The 19,184-nt window shown below is 40.9% G+C and overlaps 1 protein-coding gene across 2 annotated transcripts in view; it reads left to right on the top strand.

Moving 5' to 3' along the window:
- Positions 1–19,184, top strand: part of LOC133347121 (WD repeat-containing protein 26-like) — a 49,198-nt gene that overhangs the window by 19,036 nt on the left and 10,978 nt on the right. For both annotated transcript variants that reach the window (XM_061559105.1, XM_061559104.1), the window contains exon 5: positions 13,712–13,809. In XM_061559105.1, coding sequence (XP_061415089.1) covers positions 13,712–13,809 — 98 coding nt within the window. The remainder of the gene's footprint in view (positions 1–13,711; positions 13,810–19,184) is intronic.

A 19,184-nucleotide genomic window follows, 5' to 3' on the forward strand; every position in this document is an offset into this window, starting at 1 on the left:
AAAATAAAGTAACATAAATAGAAAAAAAAAACAGTTTTATTTTCACTTACCTTGAGTCCTGATGTTAGCTTGTAATCGGAAGGGGGGAAATAAGTCACCACAATTGCACACACATGGGGCATGTGCGCACACACAAAGCGCACACAGACACACACACGACAACGATGTCCCCGTGTAGCCTTAACAGACTGTTGGGGCAAGTGCTGTTAGCGAGCAGTGCCTACGTTAGGGGGTGGAGTGGCGACGCCCCGGTCGCCTTTGTCTCCCCAGTGGTGATGTTTACACACTGCACCAGGTACTCATTTGACGCTGAGTCGACCTAGGGGGGGCCCAGGTCCCATTCAATTAATCGTCACTGGTGTTGATCGTTAGCGGGAATTGAACTTTGGTAGGCAGGTTGGTAGCACAGCGCGCTGACCGTTGCACTAGTGCTCACATCCCTAAAGACAAAGATATGTGCACACAAAGAGGAAGACTCCCTGTATAGCCTTAATAGGCTGTAGGAGCAAGTGCTGTAAGCGAGTAGCATTTATGAAGGCTGGTACGAGGGGGTTGGTAGCAACGCGTCCAGCCACCATTGTCTCCCCAGTGGTGATTTTTACACACCACAACAGGTACTCAGGTCGCTGTTTTCGTACCGCAGCGCGCTAACCACGAAACTACCGTCCGTGCACACAGACACATTCCCAGCCCAGCGTGAGGCTGACTCATTACATCTCGCATAGGCTCGCTCCTCTGAACAAAATAGTTCGACGGTTCAGTTTGCAATTGCGAGTTTGTGTTCTTAAGTCAATGTGATTTTTTATGTTTCATGGAAGCTGGTTCGTTAGTACAGGTGTTCGTAAGTCGGGCGTTCGTAAGCCGAGGACTGCCTGTACAGGCTTCAGAGTGTGCTATTGACTGGGCTTGATGCATGGCAACATCATGTTTTGACAGATCTATAGACTTATTTTCTCTTCAGGATGTTTTTGTTTTCATTACAGCTCTTGTCTAACAGCTGTGATGGCAACACACTCTTCCGCACCATTAAACTCTCTCCTCTTGCTGAAGCCTCTCTCACTTTTTGTTGACAAGACCTTGCCGACTCATTTTATTTAAGCCTGCTGCTACCAAAATGTTTTTGGAAGATTTGATATGCTTTACTTATTTACATGTAAATAAATAGATAAGCAATAACCTTAAACTATTTAACTGGCATTGTCATCAAACTAATTTTCTTCTCACATTGCCACTGCTCAAGCAATGAACAGTCACATTATTAAGACATGTAGAGTAGTGATTAGACAACACGCAGTTTGACACGTGATTAATTACAAACCATACTTGTTTAATTTAAATGCAGTATTTTAGTTAGGATTATATATAAGTGAATAAAAGGAAATTAACATTTCATATTTTTTTATTGCCCCTTTTGTTTAAGCCCTAGGTCCAGCAGGCAGAGTTTTTATGAACATTTGTGGTATACGGCTCATGATTTCTCACACAGATGGGCCCTCAGTGGGTGATTTTTCCAAGCCAAACCTGACTGCTTTGCTTTATTTGATGATGAGCTTCTCCACAAACTGAATTCAGTTCCTGAAGAAGCTCCCAACATGTAGACTGAAACATCAGACAATTGTGCCAAACAGCATGTCCAACCCAAAAACACATCAGAGAACTACAATAGTACATAAACATGTGCATTAATGTCCTGTCCGTTTCTTGCACATTTGGCTTTCCTGAAATTGAGTCTTGTATCTGTGGTATAATGAGTTGATAATCAGCTCCCAGTCACATGTGGTCAAAGTTAGTTTCCTAAGTATTTTCTAAATTAGTATTGGCAGATCGCACATGCCTATTAATAATCTAATTATATCTGGATGTATTCTGCAGCTTTACAGGCTCATTTGCTTGTCAGGATTGGTTTGTCTCTATATTTTACTAATAACGATTGTTTGATATGCTCAATATATCACTGCATTGCAAACTAAATTGTATTTAAATCTATTGTAATTGTATTTAAGCACCCACTGTATATTGCACTAAATAAGTTCCTTTATTAGAAACAAAATATTGGAATTCCATTGTTTGTTCATATAATATACGTAAAAATGTGTATAGCTCATGCCACCCATCCGTTTAAACGTATGCAACACGTGGGGGTTCCTGGTTATTGGATTCATAAATATCGCCGCGTGAACAGTAGCAGGGAGAGGCTCCCGTCTTGTCACTATTGCGCTAATACAGCTGGAGACCCTGCTGATGGAACGCTATTGAGCAAGCTGATGAGCTTGAGGACCGGACGTGGTGAAGCACTGTGTGTCGCTTAGCTGCCCCGTAACTCTTTCCTTACGCGGGCTAAATAGTTTCCCGTGAAATGCATGGCGTCATTCGTGGCGCATATATATTCTTTAATGTTCTGGTGATTTTTTAAGGGCTGTGGCTTTATTTCCCTAACTTGCTGTTAAAAGAAAAAATGTGGAACAGTAAGAAGGTCGTAAAAATCAACGTTGAAAACAAGTGCCTCCACGTGCGCTCATCGCTCCTGCTAATGAGTCACCTCGTATTGCTGCTGCCTCCATGCTCTCAATGAATCACGCATGTGTTATGCATAACCTACTGGTCTCTAAGGGATGGCTCGGCAGAGGTTGACAACCAGATGTTTGCTGAACCCTCGACTGACCGAAGTTTATTTCCAGACTGCTTTACAATCTAAGCCATTTCAGCGTCCTCTCCTGTTTGAATGTGTTTTAAGCAAAAATATCAGTCATGAATTCACCCAAAATTATTTTAACTGCATATTTTGATATTCTGTTACATGCATGGTCTGCCTGTCTGGTCTTTGGTGTGTGTTTTTTTTGTGTACATAGTCAACCTTTTGCTGGAAGACATGCTTCACGTTTTTGCACAGCATCTTGAAATGCAATCAGATGCTTGAATTTATATTCGTAAAAATGTATGATGTGTTTCTTATATAGATTAATTGGCGCGCGTTTGTGGCTGCAGTATTTTTAAACGTCGAGTGCGTTGCAGTACATAAATTGCTGTTGACAAAAGGTTATGACGCTGAAGCATTTTTCCCACCTTTGGTTTTGCAAGTCAGCAATGCATAATGTAGCAAGACTCAACGAACATAATTGACCAAATATCATAAGGGGACACACATTTGTGAATGTCTGACTGCTGAGTGCTGTATTGCAATGTACTGAGATTAAAGGGTACAGCAAAGGAGCAACGACGTTTACCTTCTCTTGGACAAGTTTGCTATTTTGGAAATTAGACATGTCCTGTCTAACTTTGCCATTGATTGTACATCCGTTGTAGATTCTCAATGTAAAAGCAAAACACCCATAAAGCTTGTCAAAATTATGACCACAATAACCACGTGTTTTAATACTATAAAATTAATACGATCATTTTAATTCTGTCAACCATATTTTACAGACCCGAGCTCTTCGGCAAACTATTACATGTTCTAAATTAAGCTTTAACTCAGCGTAGTGTCCCACCATCAATATCTTTTTTGTGGATTGCTGTTTTAGGCTGTAAAGGGCAACACTATAAGAAGAACTCCTGCAATGCTTCTCATTAATTTAAAATTGGCCTCCCAATAATAATGGCAGGGCTCGAATTATACATCTGCAATAGGAGCCATTTGCATTTTTCCTGGTTGCAGAGTTCACATGCTTATCATCCTAAACTTGTGTGAAAACTTTGTTATTGATGTTCGGTTTACTAATTTAGTATTTTTTTTTACTCTTCACAATTATTAACATTTCAAAGACAAAAAAGCTAACATTGCTGTAATTTAAAACTGCAATGAAGTTCTCATTTTAATAAGTGTTAATGAACAATTATCAATATTTCAAAACACTTTAATCCAAGACTTGCTGGTGGTATGTGGTTTGCTTTTAAGCCTCATTCTTGTCACGGGTTGCTTGCTTGCTGCTTAGCATCTGAGGTGTGCTTTGCCTTGTGAGCGTTACCGTCAAAGCAGTTTAACATTGCCATGCCCCCTCTGCCCTGTGGTGAGCTTCGTGCTTACATGGAGGGAATGCTAAACGTATTTTTTACATAAAGTTTCGGTCGCTACTGGGCCATCACAGCAGCCGCAACATTCGCAACTGCCCTCTCAAACGCACACTTGCCAGTGGCTTTCAGGCTAAGTTGGGCAACACGTGGGTCCTCTACCATGAACAAAGTCTGAGGGCAAGTAACACGAGTAACTTTCCATTTGACGGGTGTCAAGCACATATTCGACTGACTGTATCGCTCCTTTTAACACGTAGGCTTTCACGACCAGTAATATTATTCATAATAAAGGTTTTTGGGTTAGATCGCGTTATATTTAAATGTGTCGCAACCCTCCACCACCTCTGACACGGCCAATCGGTAAAAAATGTGTCACGTTTACAAAAAGACAAATAGTTCACTATTTTAGCCCACCGGTGTGTTCAAGAGTGGATCCACAACATTTACTATTTGAGTACGACGTTTTGCTGGAAATTACATCCAGCATCTTCGTGGGATTTACCAAAATAGTGAAGCCATCCACCTGCTGGTCTTAAGTCGTACAGGATGACGTCATCATTGAACCCCATCATGTTTTGAGATCAGAGGCGGAGTTGGGGGGGGGGGGTATTGTAATTATATTATAGATTAGTAATCGGTTCATTAGTATGTGATTCCTCTGTAAGGAAATATAATATGTATTGTGTATTACTTAATAATATGCTTCCAGGCTGCGCTGAGTCTATAGCTATCACAGAGGTTGAAATTATTTGAATTCTTCTCAATTTCAATTGATTCTCTAACAAATCTTGGCCAGTCATAATTAGTTCTGCATAACACTTCAACGTCATCAAAATCAATTGAATGTCCTGAGATGCGGTTACAATTAGTTTGATATAAATTCAAAAGGGGTTGTAATTATGCCGTATTGTAAGTTTAATTTGTAGTGTGTCACTACTTATGCCCAACTTTGCAAGTTGCAGTCTTCTTTGTTCTGACAGGGAGCTTCTGAAAGTGGCTTGAAAATATATACTTGTACCAAGTTGAACTTGATATACGCATATGTACAGAATGTAGAAAATAATAGGCAAACTGCTATAAACTTTATTCTGTCAAATACTGTCAGAATTGTACTTTTTTTATTGTCAGCATTGCTGCCCACGTAGGTTGTAGATTTTCACAGCAGGTAACGTCTTCCTGTGGTGGTGGCTGATACAGACGTGAAGTTCCAACCACTATGGAGGTATAACATCACCTAATTCACCATTTTCATTGCAGTTATTATTCGATGACTGCTACACCGCTTCATAAGGTTACCTAAATACTGCAAAATATGCGTCTGATTGATTTGAACCCACTCAGAAATTAATAAGTTGTCAGGATTCAATAGCCAGAGTCCCATACAGCAACCGTTTATTTAATCTTGTGGGGGTTTTAACACTTCCCGTGACTCCAGGTTTATGTGACTCAATTATGTACGATGTACACGACTAAAGCATTCAATTATATATCATACTCACATTTCCATGTGTGTCTCTTGAGCGTATGAATACATTTTTATTGATGCATTATTATATTTTTACTGCATATAAAAACATTCTTCCATCTTTGCAGTGCTATTTAAAGTATTTTATACCTGACATTATACTCATAACATTTGCACAACCTTTTAGTGACTAAAAACAATGCTGTATTACTCTATCATTGCTATTTAAGGTCGAGACAAGTTTTAGGTGGTTGATGTTAAAATGAAAATGCATCGTTTCCCCCATTAAGCACAGCAATCGCATTGTAGTAAATCATTGGTGTGTTGAATGGCTTTAAACACTGCTGACTGTTGTTTTTTTGAATGGCCTCCTTAACCTATTTGGAAATCACAAGCCATTTGCCGACAGCACCCTTACGTGCTGTCAGCACTGGGGGGGCTGGGTTAGGCAGGCTGTTGGTGAGTAGTGACCAGGTGGCCAGTCGACGGCGTAATTTGTAACCCAGCCATCAGCCTAATGTGGCCAAGCATACACAGATATTGGTGGACACTCTCGTTTAATCTCTTGGCAGAGGCCCATCTTGGGAAGCAAGCCACAAGCCATATTTATTACTTTGGGTTTATGTTAAGGCCACATTAATTTTAGCAGATTCTTACACCAGGCCCACCCTCATCCATCTTACACTTCACACCCATTTCATGTTTTGTGTTGGTGAAAGAAACCCACAATTTTTTCACTAATAGCACATGCTGACGATTTTATTAAGCGTGATAGGATTAGATTGATTGTAAGGGGGTGTATATTTTCACTTTGACCTGCTGGCCAGCATCCTCTGTAAAGGTGTATAATTATCACTGACGGCACTGTAAAAATCCTGCAAATGGCTTCCATGTGGCTTTGCAGAAGCATGTAGTCGTTGAGTTAACACTAACATTTATATTTTGGGTTCAATCGCATGTGTGTACAGCCTCCGCTACCTGACACAGCCGAATAAATAAAGATGTCACATTAGTCGCAAAAGCCTCCATGTTAGATTTAACTGTGACATTGTATGTAAATTGTGTGTTAATTACTGAGAGGCTGACACATTATTTTGAATGAATACATAAGTCAATATTTTTAAACCCAATTAATAAAATACTGTAGCGTGTGATGTGCCTTTCTGACACGAGCATGGTACTGTAAATATAGAGTTGTAGGGGAATTAGAAACCGTTGTAATAATTATCTCTGTCGATGGTACATTGCATGTAGTATCGATGTTCCTGTGTGTGCGATACTGCAGGTTAAAAAACAATATCTAATCACGTGCTTTTATTTGACGTAGCACATATATACATTTAATCTTGTAATAAAAGGCATTTTATTTGTTAAGCTGCCAATGACATGTTGTATGGGGTGCAATTTAAATTCAATTCACTGGTGAAATTAGCTGGCTGCAATCCAAAGTGTGGCATCAGAAATGTGATGTTTAACGTCATTATTTCCATCCTTCAAACTGAATGCTGATTATTATTATTATGGGATTACGACTGACTAACAGGCAACACTACAGAGGCATGTGGACATTCATTGTTATGGGTAAGGAATTATTTGACGTTCTCCCTGCTTTACAAAATAATAAATATAATTTTACCACAAAATATTAACAATTAGTCAATTATTTTAGATGCAAGGGTGTGCAATACAATTATCAACTGGGTTCACCATGGTGTTCTGTCGTGTGTGTGTGTGTGAGAGCATTGTCTATCAAGCAAGCCTGGTAAATTTAATTATCTTTTTTTGCGTGGTAGCTAATATTGATTGTTTAACAAAATCCAGGTGGCAGACTAAACTGCTTGGCTGAAAGAAAGAAAATTCCCGCTGGGATTTGTATACGTCACTGTGTATGGGGGCAGTTACAGCATTCATAAAGCGCATAAATAACCCCTACCCTCGTGTAGGTTCTGGACAGCTATTGGCCTATGCAGTGGTGTTAAGTCTCATTCACTGGACAGCAGTGGGATAGGGATGGATGTCGGAATGGTAGGTCTTCAAATTACAGATGTGCGTGTCCTTTGCTCTTTGCTTGGATTGGAAACAGCTGGGCTGCTTTGGCTGATTCAGCAGTGCTGAGGGACACTGGGGCAGATGCAACGGCCAGCACTCATGCTAATCATACCTTAAGGGAATTGCGTGCCTACTCGGTGCCCCCTTTTGAAGGTTAAGTCTGAGGTTATTACTGAAATTCAGACGATCCATGAAAAACATTTCTTCAACACATTTGGATGTGAACCCCAATGCTTCTCTGAATTAAATCTCGGTATATCTTTGCTGTTACAGGAACCAATCCGTTTATCCCATTGGCTTCTCATTTGATCCTTCGAACAGGGTTAATGGATTTTCAGAATGAATCTGTTTTGTGGGAATTCACCAGTCAGGCTGGTTTTTATTCACCTGTAAAATATGTGGAAAAACCCATCAGTGGCTCAATATATGTGTTTTAATCTGTGGTGCTTCTCTCTGAAGCTTCTCTCTGAAGCACTTGTTCATGATTTTAAAAAATGGATAATACTTGAACAAAATTGTGATATCGGAATACTCTCGTTTTAATATCAACAAGATTTAGCTTCGTCTTTCAAGGTGTATTTTTTTCTCTCCCTTAGTCTTTTTAATCCTTTCACTTACATTTTTCTATCCATCCACAATGCCTTTAATCGCAAGAGTAAAATCCACGTTGGAATGCAATGTAACTGTAATGCACATTATTAAAATTCTGTAAATATACAGGGTTGTTTTTTTACAGCATTTGCCTTGACATGCACATTTTATCATGCACGAATTATATAAGTACGGTGCACTTGGAGTCTTTGTAGCCGAGGGCTCACGTAAAGCGTAACTGCCAAGACAAAGCTTTTTGAGCTTGCTAATACCCAGCCAGATTGAACTTCACTTGTCAAAAACTGAAATACTTGCCAAAAGCCTAATGTCTGCTGAAAGATGTCACTGCTCGTTGGGCTTGGTCGATGGTCTTTCTTGGAAGACTGTTTGCTTCATCCTCACGAAAAGGTACGCGAGGTGCTGCTGGGTGCAAAGTGAAATATCGCGCAAAGGTTGTAGCATCCCACGCCACTGAAGATTCGTATTCACTTTTAAAACTATCCGTTGTATCATTATTTCATTGTGTGTTTGTGTTCGACTTTCGAAAGGCTGCCAGTGAAGTGACACGCGATTGAAAATTCTTGGAAACAAACTCTAGACTGTTTAGCGAATTATGTGGTGCTGCTGTGTTGACAGGTGTGCAAGCACAATCAACAAAATAAATCTTGATTTGAAGCTTTCGTGACTGCAGGAATTTATACTCTTTGGGTCTTTCGGTAAATAGATAGAAAATAATGATTTTCTATCTCCGTGACTTGACAAAACAAACTCAACAGATTTATCAATAAGACTTCTTTAAAATAAAAAAATATTATAGAATATGTATAGCAATGGCGCTTTGGGAAATAGCCCTTAGTCATAGCTATTTCTCTGCTTTCATATAGCTGGGGTGGGGGGGGATTTTTAAAATGAGCATTGCTGCAATGATATTTCTGCACAAAGACAAAATGAGGGTAAGCTTTTACGGATATGGTGCCTGTTACCTTATTTTTGTTTGTGAGTACAGTATATCGTGTTTAAGCTGTTTAAACTAATGATGTGATTGCGGAGCTTCCTGTAACTCGTGGCTTATAGTCTCCCTAGGTTTAAATAGCTGTACAGGGCTCTGCATGGGAGATTAGGTACCTTGCCAGGGAGTGCTTGTGAGTTGAGCGCTGCTGTCATGGTCAGATTCAGTGATCTATATTGGCCCTAGCAGAATGCTTCAACAAGGTCCAAATTAGCCACAGTGTCCCAGGGCTGGAAACAGTTTGGACACATGCCACCGGCTATAATGAAATGGGTGATTACTGTTCTTACTGACGGACTGACACGGGATTTGCTGATGTTTGAGGTTGAAGTGGTAAGTGTTAAATCGTGCCTGCGATGAACCAAGTGGTTTAACGTTTTGAGAAAAATAAACAGTTGAACAGAATCCAATGACCAGAGGAGGTGTTCATTGGATGGACATACAAGCGCTAACAATTAAATTAATTTGAGGCTCGACAAAGTGCAGTTTTTACCCACAGTAGTCGGGTCTTTTTTGTGCAAAACATTCCACGTGATTGGCACTTGAGCAGCTACCTGTTTGCAAATGTGCTCTCCCAGTAGTTGCACTATTTGTGAAATAAACACTGCAGAGAATATTAATGTAAAATAAATTCCAGCCACTCCAAATCCACCAATGAATGAAGGCGTCCCCATATCATGTCAGTCACGGTTTTTTGTTTTACCATACTTCACTATGCTTGTCGGTGCGGGTTGGTGGAGGAATAAGACCTGTTATGGTATCACTTGCCACTGATGTCAGTCGTGTCTGGGAATTGAAATGGGTTCATACCGCTGTGCAGCGTGTTAATCACTCTACCAACACTTGACAACATCAATAAGTAGTAATATGGTAAACAATGTAATCGTTTTTTATGATATACCACGCAGTGCTTGTATTGGAAATTATTTGTATATACTGGCCTATGAATTGTGGAGATGTTTTACATTTGACCATAACATTGCATAATATAGTTTTTTTTATCAAATCGTCAAACAAGTTACCATCCTATGTCAAACAGTTGTGTAACACCCAAACCATGATCAGCTAAAATAACTTGTCTTTAGTATACCAATGAATTTATGTGGACGAAGTATCGTCAGTTATCATGAAATGTTCTGTGCTCCGCACAAAATTACATTTGAAGATTCATTTCACAGAACGATATACAGTTCAGTATAATAATTTCAGTAATCCTCTCAAATGGAGAATAAAATATTCAACTGTACTTATTACTATTTATCTGTGTATACATTGTGTGCACATTGCATTTCGTGTTTAGTCAATTTTTTTGGGTAACCAGGTGAGAACTCAAAAGAGACCAGAATTGTGTAATTTGCAAGAGTGATCTGGGGCATTAGTCTGCCAATCGGATTGCAATAATTGCTGTGGTACAGTAATTCCTCGTTTTACGTGGTAGATGCGTTCCTAAAAGGTGTCGCATTTAAGAGAAAACGCTTTAGGCACGTAATTACTGTCTTGAAGCACATTTGGACTGTTAAATAATTCTGTAGTCATCCCGTGGTGGGACACCGAATTATGCCGCGTTACTATATCATTCCGCATACCCTATCATACCGCTTCGCCGCCCAGCAGCTCAGGAAAAGTAGTTCGGTGTCGACCGCTCAGAACCCCCGCGTGATATCGGGTGCTTTCCACGTCGTGTGAAAAGTGTTCCCTCATAGAAGAACCATGATTTCTAGTGAAAATGTATTGTGTGAACACGCGCTATGCAAAGACTTATATAATTTCAACTGAGTAATTTGCGGTGTAATTTTCTAATTTGCTAAGATTTTAATTTGACAGCACAAAAATGGCCTCCTCTTGCGAATAACATTAGTGGATCTTTAACGTCCAGAGTGAAGCAAACGGCGCGCGTTATTACTATCATCATCATTACACAGTAATACTGGTAGGAACCTCCTGGTTACACCAGCCCACAGGGGATTATTGTGTCTGTCCGTCGTGCAGGGAGGGGCTGGGTGGGGAGGGGCTGGGTGGAAGGGGTGGGGTTGGGAGGGGCTGGTCACCCTTATAAAACTCAACGTTTAACCTACTCACGCCGGCTTGTGCCTGCCCTCACAGTCGGGCATATTTGTGGAATACACCACGCCGCCGTTGACCCTGGCCATTGACCGAGCAACCCAACGCTCCTACCAGCTCCCTCCGCAGGAATGTGTTTATTCGGGGTGGCCACTGGATTAGAACAATGAGCCTCTTCAACAAGAAGTGGATGCCGCTACTCCTCGTTCATGTGACCACCCCATGTCTCTTGTTAAAGTCTACTGTGAGCAAAGGATCGCATGGTGGAGTGTGTGTATGGCAGTGGAAGCTGGAACGGTTTGATGACCCGATGCTTTCTTCCACACAGTGAAATCTCACTTGTAAACAACTCTGCCACTAGTTTTGTTTTTGTTCATGGGTGTCGTTTAAAATTCTTCAAATCAGTTGTATCTCCCCTCTGAATCGAATAATGATAGTACGTATCATTTCACAAGGTATTTCATTTTCTGTTTAAATATTTAGTACAAAAAGTCTGCTGATTATGTTATAGCAATTCGTGCAGCGTCTTCGATATCCACAGTTATTTAATAATTTCCAGGAACTTTTCCCTTTTTGCTGACGTGGAGGGGCAGTGTTTGCTTGTTCAAGTGTGACCTCTGGAACCTCATGGATGAGGCAATAAATGCAAGTTGGACATCATATATTAGGGTGGTAGCTTATGCCTGCCATCCACCACTGTGGAGGCGAGGGTTAGTGGATCACACAAATGCTGTTCAACTCCCTTCCCGAGAGCATCGAGGAGAATGTAGTCCAGCAAAAATGTGGATTGCCCCTTGTCTGCGTATGTGGGATCGTGTTTCCCTCGCGCATGTGGGTTTTTCTCGTGGTGCTCCGGTTTCCTGCCATATGTAAAGTCTCATTAATTGGCCGATAACACCTTCATATATAGAGGACCGCAGTGCTTGGGCGATTGTTGGCGCTGGCTCACCACATGGCTGTCTTCTTGCTTGTCTATGGTTCCTCACGCCGTCGAGTCTTTCTCTCTTCGAGAGTGAGCAAATACTTCGCGGGTTACAAGTTCAAATTATTACCGTATTGACTGTCAAGTTAAGTAGGCTGACGGCTGATGGACTGAGACTAACAGCGGAGTGGCAGCCAAATGAGTAACCACACCCAAGAGGATGACTGCCACTAGAGATGGAGCGATGAGATCGGCTCATATGCAGACGTGAGATGGATTGTGACATCCACTAGACTGTTGGGATGGTGACATGGGGAGGTCTTCATCCAACCGTGGATTCGTCATGGTCGGTGGTGATGATGATGATGACCTTAATTTCAACACAGCACTTACAATATTACATTTAGTAGGACACTGTCCGTCTCATGGTACCCAACCGTAGTGATAGGTTCACCGTTAATCTGTAATAGGTGCTATACCAGCCCAAAACACCCAATTATCTCAACCAATGGTTCTGCCTGTAAGTGTTGATGTTTTTATCATGTTTGAATGCATTGTAGAGCACCACTTGTATATCATTATGCTGTTTTTGTTCCACTGTATTCACATGTGCTGCAGTGTGCCGTTTGTAGAACAGGCGCGCGACTCTGATGCATGGCATGTTGTGTTAGCTTGGTATTCATTTCCTTCCTGTGTGGACGGGTACGCTCACTGTACAGCACATTACGGAACAGTCAGCTGGGGTTATAAAGTGTTTTTGCGTTGTTGTTGTTATTGTATTTTTTTTAGTACAGCATTGACTCATTCAATTGTGCATTCATTCAGTATTTTACAGTGTATGCTGCGATGTTAAGCATTTAACTTGAGGGTTCTTCAGCTATTTTACATGGGCATTCATGCAACGTGTGATACACTCACTCTCTTTGCGTGTCACAAAAGAGGAAATCGTATATATAATACCTACCATCCATGCAATGTGTTCACATACGGTTTGTATATTTTTAACTGATGTACTGTATTTGAAAAAAAAATCAACATTGTACATGGGTAATCCATAGATTCTCTATTATTTTTCAGGCGCAAGTGTAGTACATACAGTATATTCTTGCACTCTAATTGCACTATCGTGTTTGATGTCAGTGTTTCGTTTCTGTACAAGTTGTCATCCTTTTTAAAACAAGTTGCAACGGCGCTAGTAATGAAGGTTTCTTAAGCCACTTAAAATGAGTACATTTATTTTGGCTCATAGAAATACGTATCATCCTGCCACAGCATTGTCTGTGTTTTGCAATGCAAAGTTAATTTATATTGCGTCTAAATATGACCGCAACTTAAGATGCTGTGGAGAATCGGCGGGCATATTTATTTTATGCAAAGTGGCAATTATGAGGCATAGGGGAAAAAAGGAAGTTCTTGAGCCTGGAGTTGAACAGGGGTGAGGAGGCCACATCACAGATTACTGGGTGAAGAGAGTTTCATGCTGTGGGTGGAGGAAAGCAGGAGAAATGCGACAGCCTTCCTCCGTAAGACTGTGTTGAGCCTGTGGTGAAATCTGTTTTTTTGAATCTGTGCTTTCTATGCCCGTGATATTGCCCTGTGCCAGGTACCTGATGTGCAGTAATCCAGAGGACCTTCGAGAGAAGGCTGGCTGGGAGGGCAAGGGGCCTCTCTCCCGTGCCAAATTACTGGACAAGCTTCACAGTAAGCGCTGCACACACGTGCACACGCGTGACACTATGGGACCCCCCCCCCCCGCATCTTGTACATTATACATTTCCGCAGCACAAGCCCAGCCAGAGGCTGCAGTAGACATTGCCTGGTTGAGGATTTTAAATAGTATATATTTTCAAGACTCTCCAGTATTCCTATTGGAATTGTTGAGTGTTATGCTGCTAAACATTCGTACTTACATTCAAACCTTGTCTATTTAACGAGGACATTAAATGTCAGAGAAATCTTAAGATCACCACAGCAACCAAATTATCTCCAGGAAGCTGAGCTTTAAAGCTGCATTAATCGACCGTGTATGCTGACTAGGCTCATCAGCCAATTATATGGTAAATTAAACGTTTAAAATGTTGAAGAAATAACACAGGAGATCGTGCCTGCATCTTTTATATGGTGATCTGACTGCAAAACCAAACATCACACAGACATGCACAAAAAAAGCTCTCCTCTGCATAATCCAGCTCGTATGTGCGGCTCGCTGCGTGCCCTTCCACGCAAAGGACATCCTGAGGTTTGTATCTCAAAGCAGGTTCTTTGTATGTGTGACTTAATACCAGAAGAATTGTAAACATGTAAAACGTTCATTATTATTCGAATACACAGTTTGAATTTACATACAGATGTTCGTATATAAAACATTACATTTCTCAATTAAAAAAGAAAGCAGTGCCCTTTAGATTGTGCTGTTTGGGGTGACTGCTCCTTCATGGTGCAGAGGACTTGCACATATTAGTTACGGTCTCCAGAGGCATTTAGTGTCAATAACCTTACCCACAGGAGTTGTTAACGTTCAGTTTTTCCATTCTTCATTTTACACAGTTATCTTTCACCTATGCCAGTGAAGTAAAACAAGTGCCATTGCAATTTTGTTCCTTAATTCAACGTTTGAAGTCTAATGAAAACAGCATATGGCGTTTTAGACATGCTGCACAATGAATTCACATTCATGTATTCTTATGCTGAACAGAATTAGCGCCGCAGATTAACATTTAAACCTGGGAGGTCGTGTTTTGTCCAAATATAGCATGACAGCATGTCAAACACATGCTCACTATTGAGGAGGGAGAGTCCCATACTGCCAGGCATTGATTTCAACTTCGTTATTGGTACTGACACAGGGCACCTGGCAACTGCATGGGGCAGTTTTAGGAAGATGCCCGGTGAAGCAAAGCAGTGCATTTGGCACCGTTATTAATCACCTTCTCCACTGGAATCAGTTAATCTTTCGACCAGAGTGTGAGCGTGTGACTACCAGTGTGTCTGCGTACATCTGTGGAATGCTATTGCGCATGCTGGGAGCTATGAGGCACACTGCTAACAACACGAGCCCTCCCTGGAATGTGGAACTGCCAGCTTGTGCGTTCCCACTTAATGAAGTCTCAAAAATATGTAGGCAACTGGAGCCCAAAATGTGTACGGTAACTTAATAGGCGATGTCCGTGTTACAACGTGACAGGTCACTCAATGTATTATTATTCCCCACTTTTTATAAAGCTGTAAAAAAAAAGCCTGAAAGAAAATGTTGTGGTTTTAAGGTGAGCACTGCTTATTAATTTATTACACAGAAATTAGTTATAAATTTTTGGTATATTTTTTGCAGATGTTTTTTTCTTTCCTATTGCAACATTGTTTAATCCTGAACATGGAAAGCATCCACGGTATTGCTGTATTTGTGCACGCCGTTGAACACTAGCAGTGCCTACAATGTTGCACAGTGCATGTACAGTAGTGTGCCATGTGCATGTGTGTCACACATGGTTAATCGTATGCCCCTTGCTGTATAGTAACGTAGAATGGAGGTCGATACAAATGAGTGACGCAATGCAAATCTGGGAGCATTTGAACTTGACTTGGCAATTAATTTAATCTGCATTCATGTTTTGATGTGTGAATTAGCATGGCTATGTTTCACAATACACTGCATCTGTTTCTTATTTAATGTAGCCCTTCGATTTGTTTCATTAACATATTTAACTCTGATTCGCCACCAAAAGAAATACGATGTGTAAAGCAGTCAAATTTAAGGTGTAAGACGTGTGTGGCAATAGCTAGCAACACTTTAAATACAAGGGGCTTACATCCAATTAATGGACCATTGGTTGACTATCTTCCTATGAGTTGAACAGCCTTTCATCGGCCATGTGCCCGACCATAAGATAATTACAGGTTTTACGTTTATCATCATTTTGTTATCTGTTTAAATTTTGAACTCGCATTGCCAGAGAATCACAAAAAACATGGAATACTGTAATATTTTCTTTCGGGTTAGTGTCATAAACAGTAAGTGCCCACGAAAAGAGATTCATTTTGCAATTATGAAGATTGATACAGTAATTAATATGGGTAATTGGTTGTAATGAGTCTAACTTGATTATTAGATCTGTGTCATTCATTACCAAGTCTGAGAGTAGAGCAGAGGTCGCAACCGGGTACCCGATACCCGTACCCTACCCGATACCCGGCTAACCGTACCCAGCCGGGTACGGGTAGCTGTTTGCGACCCTGGTGCGGCCGGGTACGGGTAGATCGTGAGTCACTGGTGAGTAACTGTTTGTCACTCATTTCGGGTAGGGTACGGGTACGGGTAGGGAACGGGTACCCGTACCCGGCCGGGTACGGGTACCCATTTGCGACCCTGGTGCGGCCGGGTACGGGTAAGGAATCAAAACCCGTTTGCGACCTCTGGAGTAGAGGGCTGTTAATAACTATATTTGTACAAACAATTGCTGCACATGTAGCTTAAATTGATTACGGCAGTCACAATGTCTGGTTGCATTTTTTTTACGAATCTCCAAAGTTATAAGTTGTATGTGTTTACTGTTATTTATTTCCTGTCAATGTGGTGTTGGTAGAATATATTGATTTTTTTTTCTGCTAAAACATGGCCTACTTATGCTTTAATGCCCCAGAAAGGTGCTGTGCACAGATCCCCATGAGGCGATGTGCGATGTGTGCACAGTCAGTCCCCATCATAATGAGCATGGCCAGGGGACATCTTCGGAAAGCATAGACTTCATCAAACAGAGCTGTGTTTATCTTAGGACTAATTGATGGTTATGCTACAAAACAACTCTATATGCTACTCCAAACTGTAATGGATCTAATTTGTATTGATTACTTTCATTATGCGGAACCCAGCTTTTCTCAGATGTGTTTATTGGAGCTGCACAGCTCATGAGGAATTATGAACTGCTGAGATGGTAGGCACCATATGTGATGCCCTGGTGGTGGCACAGCTACATTTTCAGTATGAATAGCCTATGATAATACCTCAATTAAAAAAATCCTTATTGGTGGTGATCTAATCAACTGAACTTAACAGTTCAAGAGGATTGAAAATGTGTGACCTAATATCTCATATGTTAACATATTTTTTCTGACATATCGTGCACTTTAAAAACGATGTAAAAATTCTAAAACAAGGGCCCCTTGCTTACGACACAAATTGGTCCAGGTTAATAAAAAAAGATTTACATCCGTAATTGTTTTTTACACAACCAGGATTGGGTATTGGTGCTCTACAGTAAATGAACAGTTACACTACATCCACTGACGGAGCCTACTTAACCCTGATGCCCATCGAGTGATTGCTTCAGTGTTGCCGACAGGTCAGTAAACATCGTGCTCACATCCCAGAGCGATCCATCAACCCCAGTACAAAGTCGCCCAGAGAGACCATACGGGATGCCACTTGGCCAGCAAGATTAGGGGGTGGGGGATCGGGGGGGGGGGACACACAACCTCATCCTGCTGAGCAACGCCTCCGGATTAAGTGCCACTAGAACATGGCAACCGCATGCTTAATGTAGGCCGAGCGCATTCATGCAACATTTACGGATACATAAGCACATGTATTTTTGAAAATTTCTCGTGCGCTTGAGGAATAACTACAATGAATTGAAACATTTGCAGTTAATGTAATGCTGGCATTCCAAATGACGAAACTGTCGCATTGTACTGCTTGTAAAAATAGCACCACGTATATGAAAATTGCCCTCTTATAGAGTTAACCTCCATGTCCTCCATATCTCATATACTGGGCTATAGCATGCAAGAATTGTAATGTGTTCATAAGCACACATTGTAATGCAAAGTAATGTTGAATGAGCACAGCTGACGGCACACCTGGCACAGCTTATGTACAATTACTCAGGAACGTGACACCATTGCCACAACTCTCATCTAGCAGTATCATGCTGGTTATAATGGTAAATGCATTTTTAAGTCGCTTGACAAATGCCTTTGCTTTATTCAATGAGTCACCAAACAATGCCATAATTTTGGAAATTCCTCAAATGTTTGTTCATCTTAATGGCTTGGTTTTTAGAACTATGTAAATTATTTTACTTTTATATCCTTAGTTTTAAGTAAGCAATACACGTGCTGTATACTTAAAACAGAGATACTGGGGCGAATGAGTGAAATTTCATTTTCATCAGATTTTTCCTGAAAATGTGCGTTATCAATAATGAGATGAATTACCAAGGCGATGCTTTTAGGTTATTTCAGCAACATTGGGAGCTGGCCCACATAGAAGAAAACTAATAACGCCATCAGATATGTTTGTTGGAACAGAAGCAAGCTGTGCCAGACTGCGAATTCCAGGTGCACAAGGATATTTATGTATGACCACAACAGCGTTGAGGGGGTGGGAGGCCTTCACGCATTGGTGGATTTGTGGATGAAGACATATTTTGTGATATAATCATTCTAAAACATTGTAATTCTACACCACCAGACAACTTTATATGAATACTAAACTCAATACGTTAATTATTAGGATTACATTTAAATATATATAATCGGTGGTGTTTTGGCAGTGGCCTTTTATAGCACATAAATAGAGACGGAGTGCATACTAATTTGGAGACTACACTTTACACCATTTTGCCTGATGAAAATTAATGTTTCCTGATGAACAATTTTAAAACTGGCATATGAATAGTTATTAGTAGCCTCTGAGTAACAGAGAAACCCTTCGATGATCAAAATCCGCAGCTAACAGCATTGGCAAACATGTTGGGTTTTTATTATTTTTGCTTTTGTACCACTACCAATGCATTGTAACCAAATATAGCAAGTATGTGTATAGTGCAACCTATGGATCCCATTGGTCTGGTATTTACATGAAAGCTGCACATCTATGCCCCATACCTTACTGACAACTTGCAGCTCAGCACACGGCAGATGCCTGCGCAGCGCGACTCACGACCTCCTCTCAATACCAAGATCCAGGATGGTCATGTCTACGCGCCGCTTCTCGGTGGCAGCCCCAACAGTCTGGAACGATATCCCTCTGCACATTCGCAGCATCACCTCAATCGCCTCCTTCAAGAGACACTTAAAAA

The sequence above is a fragment of the Lethenteron reissneri genome, chromosome 25 (assembly GCF_015708825.2).
Source record: "Lethenteron reissneri isolate LAM-NWPU_2019-01 chromosome 25, ASM1570882v1, whole genome shotgun sequence".
In the NCBI taxonomy this organism is placed as follows: Eukaryota; Metazoa; Chordata; class Hyperoartia; order Petromyzontiformes; family Petromyzontidae; genus Lethenteron; species Lethenteron reissneri.